This window comes from Triticum dicoccoides, chromosome 3A (genome assembly GCF_002162155.2).
Source record: "Triticum dicoccoides isolate Atlit2015 ecotype Zavitan chromosome 3A, WEW_v2.0, whole genome shotgun sequence".
Taxonomy (NCBI): Eukaryota; Viridiplantae; Streptophyta; class Magnoliopsida; order Poales; family Poaceae; genus Triticum; species Triticum dicoccoides.
The window spans coordinates 756501663-756508923 of NC_041384.1; the positions used below are offsets into that span (position 1 = coordinate 756501663).

Genomic DNA, 7261 nt, shown 5'->3' on the forward strand with positions numbered 1-7261 from the left:
TGAAGAAAGCAAGAAAACAAGGATGAAAGGGTGACTGATCCTCGTACAACGATATATCCAATTGAAGAGCAGAAAATATCTTGAGTGATGCTTTATTGAATCTTTGCTACGGTCTAAACCTTCCAACAAGTCATGGTTACAAAGGACGAACCCCCGTCGCATTGAGCGAGATGGAATTCGAAGAAACAATTGAGTACTGCCAGCAATTTAAGCGCTCACTGTCCAGATGCTTGCATCTATCAGTAACAAAACTTGTCTTGCTGAATGATACTCCAAAATGCAAAAGGAAGACCAACCGTCTTGAATACGCAAACTGGAGGACATTTCCATTGCAACATCTCTAGTTCTGCTCTTCTATGTACAAAAACAGCATGCAATTTGCGCTCTACAAATCCTCTTTATCTCTCAACTGACTTATATATAGAAAACATCAAACGGAAGCAAACATCTGCGGCTCTCCAACATCTAATGTCGTAATATTCCCCAATGCGTGATGCAGTGATCACCTGGCGATCGCATCGGCGTGGCTATCTTGGGATCTCCAGCTTGTGCTGCGGCTCCTCAGACCACGGGTGAAAACCGAGCTCCACTCCGACCTCGAGGATGAGGCTCGAGTCACATTGGTAGAATGGGTGTGCCCAAAGCAAGCAAACATGTTGTCGAACATGCGTCTAATAACTCCCCTCTGCGACGAACGGCTCCCTCTTGATGACCATGAGATCCTCCTCGGGGCACCGCCATTGTTGAAACCGCCGTCCACCTCGGTGTAGACAACTGGGAGCTCCCTCTCGCCGGCCCTCCGGCCACCAGCGAACCTCCCGACGGCAAAGCCTCCTCCAGGAAGCCGCCAAATCGTCAACCCCACCGTCATCTCCTCCTCGCTGCCAGCCTCAGCCCCGGTGTTGCTGCCCTGGTCGTCGGCGGCGCCCAGGTCGCTCGCCGGAGCAGGCCGCGCCACGTCCGTGGGCAGCTCGTGCCGGCACACGGGGCACGAGTTGCGCAGCGCGAGCCACGGCAGGATGCAGTCCTGGTGGTACATGTGGCTGCAGGGCATCTCCCTGGCCTCGTCGCCCAGCTGGAAGGCCTCCTTGCAGACGGCGCAGTGGGAGTCGGCGCCGACGTGGCAGGCGGCGACGACGACGGTGGGCATGGACTCGACGGCGGCCTTGGAGGCCGGCGGGTTGTCGCAGGGGCGGACGGCGCCGAAGCCGCCGGCCTCGATCTGGGCGAGCTGCTCGAGGAGGCGCTCGAAGCCGGACCCCATGAGGAAGTCGGACATGCTCTCGGGCAGCGGGCGGAGGCCGGATCCGGCGCCGTCGTCGTAGAAGAGCTCGAAGCTGCTGGTGGCGCCGGGGGCCTCGTCGCCGGGCGGGGCCGCGGAGCGCCGGAGCACGATGACCGGGTTGTACGGGGAGCCGGAGCGGTCCCCCGACGCGCCGCCGCGCCGGCCGCGGCGGGGCCGGACCTCGGTGGGCGCCTCCGCGGCGCGGCGGCGGAGGAAGGCGGAGGGCGCGACGGCCCTGCGCGGCGGCGGCGCGTCCATCTGCTCCAGGAAGCCGCCGTCGCAGCCGGGGCAGACCAGGCCGGCGTCCCCCGCCGTGCGCACGAACCGCTCGCAGCTGTAGCACCAGTAGGACGGCGTCCCTGCCGCCCCCGCCGCCGCCGGGCCGGCAGCCGTGGCCGCCCACCGATCCATGGGAAGAGAAAAGGCGCGGGCTTTCCGCAGGACCAGATCCGACTGAGCTGGATAAGAAGGAGCTGGAGCTGGAGCTGGGTGGTGGATCGGAGCAGGGGGGAGGGCGGCGCGGGGGCAGGGGGGGATGGGGGAAGGGAGGGGAGGAGGTTGGGGATGATTGGTGGTGGGTGGTGGCGTTTTAACCGGCGGCGACTGGACCGGGCCGAGTGGAACGGGGAATGGGGAAGCGCGTGGGGCCGGGCTGTCAGACTGGCAGCGTAGGGGAGACGCTTCCTTCCTTCTCGTCTCCTTTCCTCTCCTCTCTGCCGTTGATGTCCCAACGCCGTTCGGTTCCCGTGCCACGCGCCGTTGTGCTTTTTTTTCTGGTTGATTTTTCGTTTCTTTTCCCGCCATTTATTTACTGGAAATTCTAACAGAATTATTCCTAATGGATGGACGGCCCTACATCGGCCGTCTCCATCGAGTTTGATTCGGAGGAGTGGTTGACTGTCGATCGGTGGCGACATGAGGGAGAGGCGCGCACCGCAGGACTAGTTAGTGCTAGGGTGTGTGATACCGAAGGAGCATTGAAGTTCCACGTGGCTCTACGCCGGTAACTGCGGCAGATAGCCAAGCCAAAACCACAATATGGAGTGCCATGTGGCTAAACACCGATAACTGTGGTAGATAGCCAAGCCAAAACCACAATATGCGAGCAAAAAAACAAGGGTAGCGGAGATAAACGGAGCTAGGTGTCGGAGCATGGGCAATATCGTTGGGTGTAGGCAAGAAGCCTCTAACCATATGCTCCCCAATTGAGGTTACCCGACATATGGAGCTCGAGCTACAAACGGCATGTTTCTTTCAGTACCCAGTGAACAGATCCATGTATTTTTTCAGTTTAGTTGGACATAAGTCGCCTAATTTTAGAATTCGGGTTAGTCGATTTGGGGAAGAAGGAAGCGGACGAAGGTGAATTAGAAGGTTGATGGGTGCGGGGCTTAGAGGGAAGGTCTTGGTCGACGACAAGCTCGGTGGTGGGGGAGGCATGGGCTGGATCGGCGGCAGTCAGAGGAAGAGGGTGAGCAGTGCGTCGGCCTGTGCTAGAAGGCGAATGGGGATCCGCTGGATCTTGATCCAACGGTTCACTTTGAATCAACTTGTCACAAAACTTTTTTCCGTCCCCGCGGTTTCCGTCTGAATCGACTTGTCGCAAAATTGTTTTCAGTCGCCAAGCCTTCTGTTTGCACACATTTTTTGCATACATTTCCATTGACACGAGCATGATGCCTTAGGTGTTAAGATAGATGGAGAACCAAATAGATGTATGTTTCGTATTGGTATCATGTTGCGTGGTTTTCCACCAATATATTTTGACAGCATAAGTATCAAGCAGCAGATGTTTGAGCCATAGAAAAAGGAGACGCCAGCTTTGGTTTGCACCAAGCCGATTCCCAGCAGGCAGCAGCAGCATCTGTCACCAGTCCACCGAAAGAAACGAGAAAAAGCAGGTATTGAGACAGATGCCCTGAAATGAAAGAAAATCCCAACGCAAATCTTTTCGTGGCGCCCATGATCCAGCCAGGGGAAGGAAAGTCGGCCCGGTCCACGAAAAGGGAGCCGGCCCGTGAACGCAAGTTAACGGCGTCACAGGGAGTGGCCGCCATGGAGTCAAAGGCCACCCATCTGGACGGAAGGACGAGAATGCCCCTCGGACCCAGCACGAGGGAGGCCGCTAGGCCACGTCGGATTCGGACGGCCTGGCACAGTTGTATAGCTTGTGGCGGGCCCGGCCCCACATGACAGCCAGCGAGAATTGTCCGAGCTAGTAGTATACCAGCTAGTAGGAGTAGATGTCATAGACCAGGGACCCACCCACTTATCCCTGTCACTGTTGACCGGGCCCCAGCCAGACGTGGCTGTCGTGTCTCCTCCTGCCCCCTCCCGCCCGTCCGTCCTCGTCAACGTGCGCTGCGGCGACCGGCCGGCTGTCGTGGTTGCACCGGCGACGGCGAGGCGACGGGCAGGTTGCTTCGCCAGCAAGGAGACGTGAAAAGTGTGTGTGTGGGTACGCACGCAATTTCTTTGCCTTGTTGTATGTGCTACTGGTTGCAAATGGCTGACGCAGCTCAGCTCCAATAATCTATGGCAGCGGGGCCCGCCCACCTCGCCTTGTCCCCTCCCCGCCCACATCTTTTCCGTTTCCTTGCCTTTTGGATTTGGAATTTCGTCCGCCTCCTTGCTGCCATGCCATGTCCCTCCTCACATTATATTTATTTTTCACATGGTAATACTTATTTAAACAAAAAACCATAGTACAAGTCAGGTAGACAACAACCCAACGACGAAACTGAAAAGACGGCAGAATGCTAGTCTTTGCACAAAAGAACACCAGTCAAGAAAAAGAAATATAGGAAAAGCACCTAAGCTTGACACCAGCGCCCCCTCGTCCACCCACCCGAGCTCGACGCGGATCCATCGCTAGTATGCAGTTTTGCGGACCTCCAAGATGGCTCATCAAAGAAAAAGCCATTGTCGTTGACCGAACCGGTCGAATTCCAAATCTGTCACCCCTGCACGACTAAGACATCAAAAGAAAAAACCATACCTGTCTACCACAACCACGAACCGAACACACAATCCATCATCTTTCAAGTGTCGCGGATGCAGAGCATCGCTACTGAAATACCTCTCAAGCTCTGCGTCGTCACTGGGGCAAACGACGTCGCAGGACTACTTAATCGTCGACATCATGGTAGATGCTCAACTCACCAACGGTGCTTATTGACTGACAAAAACGATTGTGCATCATGAGAGTACCTCGTTTCACCATGCACCCAACGATGCTTACTTGGTGAACATGCATGTGACCCGTATTATCATATACGCGTGTGGTCGGTCGATGCATTTGTGACGGGTCCACAGGAGCACTACCATCAAGCTGACTGATAATCGATAATTAAAGGCCCGTTGAAATAAGCATAATGTCCCTCTCCTTAAAAAAACGCTGCACCAAACATATGTACTACCACTACTACATGTATGGCTAATTAAGTTCGCTTGATATTATTCTCATTTTACAGCAGCTATAATTTGGTTCCCCTGAATGATATTGTTCGACTTGCACAAACAAAAGGGAATGATATTATTCGAGACATCGCAATTACATTATGCTAATCAGTCGCCGTACATTACAGATTGTCACAATTTCTTTTCTTTTTTGCTGGTGTCAACATTATTAAGTCCTCGGGGCTTTTGCTGTCCAAGAGTGAAAGATCTCACAAGCCCTGCATATTTAATCTTCTGCTTGTCTGTCATGCTTATTTATAGAAAAACCCCTTACATTTCAAAGAATTAACCCACTATCCTACTTCAAGGGCAAACTGATTTGTTTTGCTGATTTTTATAGAAACCCCCTACACTTTCAGCTAATTAACCCGCAGTTCACTTTTAAGTGACAAAACAAATCATTTTTGTGATTTTATGGAAAACACCATCTCTTTTTTGGCAATTAACCCGCAATTCACCTGGAACAAATGCTTTTTTGAAATATCCATATCTTTTAAACTATAACTTCAATATTAACATATGTTATATATGAAATTTGATTATAATACAGTGTATAATCCGAATATGAATTTTTTTTACCTCTTAACCATTTTTAAAATGCTATTTAGAGTGCAACCTTTTCCAAAAGCGCATGATATGTCTTTTTTCGTGCTGGCGTGAATCTACATTGCAAATGAACACCTCGACAAACAAAACTAGAGACGAACGAAACCATCGTTAACCACTCATGCATGCCTTGACAAAACCTAGCAAGGGAAAGAACTCATCTTATGCAGAGAGAGAGAGAGAGAGCTTATGATTGACCGCATTCAAACATGTTGTGGTTTTGTAAGCGTATGATATCATATGCGAGAATGGGACGGAGGACAAACGACAACACCGATGGGGTGTATTCACTACAAGAATCAGGGAATTTGCCACCTGCCTCAAACCGATTACGTCATCTGGTATGCATGGATGTGCTGGATAGTCATGCGATTGCTACTGTATGTATGTATCCGACTCGATCCGTGCTACAAAACGATTGTTATTTTATTTTAAATTTGAACTTGAATCACGGTACTTGTTTTCAAAGGAGGGAGTCGGATTTTTGTTCCAACTACTAATTGCATTTTGAAACTTCATTCATAAGAAAACATTAGGGAATTTACCATGCGTAGGATAACTAGATTTTTTTTGTGAGAAAATTTTCAATTTATTCATTTTCAATCATGGCACTACAACGAATACCAGGAATAATAAAAATTACATCCAGATCTGTAGACCACCTAGCGACGACTACCAGCACTGAAGCGAGCCGAAGGCGCACCGCCGTCATCGCCCCTCCATCGCCGGAGTCGGGCACAACTTGTTGTAGTAGACAGTCGGAAAGTCGTCGTGCTAAGGCCCCGTAGGACCAGCGCACTAGAACAGCAACCGTCGCAGATGAAGAATAATGTAGATCAGAAAGATCTAATCTGAAGACACACGAACGTAGACTAACAACGACGAGATCCGAGCAAATCCACCAAAGATAGATCCACCGGAGACACACCTCCACACGCCCATCAACGGTGCTAGATGCACTGCCGGAATGGGGGCTAGGCGGAGAGACCTTTATTCCATCTCCAGGGAGTCATCGCTGTCTCGTCTTCCTGAGCAGGACACAAACCCTAGCAAAACTGAAAGAAACGACTAAAAATAGAGCCCTCCCGCTGGCCCTTCCTGAGATCCACCGCGGCCCCATGGCCCTAGGACCACCGGAGAGAAGGCAGACCTGCGACAGCGCCGGCGGGAGGCAGAAACCCTAGCTTTTTTGTGGAGGAAGAGGAGGCGGCGGCTAGGTTTGGTTAATTCTTTCATGCACGAAGTACTTACTAGATTTTTTTAACATAATATAGACGCAAACGTTCATATATACGCGCATATACTCACCTCTATAAATGCACACACGCACACCCTACCCCTACTAGTAAGCACGTACGTGCAAATGCATGTCTCGCCTAATATTACAAATATATGTGAGAATTAACATACACAAAAAGATATTTTGATTGCACTAAAAATATTAGAAATCAAAAATATATATTTTAATATAGCATCATATGCATATAGAGCCAAAAAGACACTACTATCTTAGTATTGTCAATGTAACTGCGTAGGTGCACCAAGAAGTGCTTCCTTAGCTAGTCCCCATCCTGAATGAGAATATTAAGTTATTATCTTAGGAGTTTTCGCATAGTAGAATGTTAAAATGCGAAACAATGAAAACTAACCCTGCAAATTGGTAGATTGAGACCATTCCTATTCCATAACTGCATAGAACTAAAACTAATGGAAAAAAAAGGAGTTTCAAATCACAAGGAATGGTGTGCTGCCAGTGGATAACATGGACACACACCATCAATGTGATGGGTAACAGGACTTGTTGATACTAACACTAAGCTCCAGATGGGAGGTAACCAGTGAGTATAAAGCAATGGCCATACAATATCTTTTGTCATCTCAGCAAGCCATCTAAAGCATAAAAAATACTTC

General features: G+C 50.4%; 1 protein-coding gene across 1 annotated transcript; it reads right to left on the reverse strand.

The window, feature by feature from the left end:
* LOC119270748 (probable E3 ubiquitin-protein ligase RHC2A) lies at positions 1 to 1813 on the reverse strand. Its single transcript, XM_037552800.1, has one exon. It carries the CDS (start codon positions 1694 to 1696, stop codon positions 503 to 505), a length of 1194 nt encoding a protein of 397 aa, XP_037408697.1. The 5' UTR covers positions 1697 to 1813; the 3' UTR covers positions 1 to 502.
* Between the last annotated feature and the right edge of the window lie 5448 nt (positions 1814 to 7261).

Coding starts and splice junctions, on each gene's coding strand:
- LOC119270748 (XM_037552800.1), bottom strand. CDS start 1,696: ATGGATCGGTGGGCGGCCACGGCTGCCGGCCCGGCGGCGGCGGGGGCG.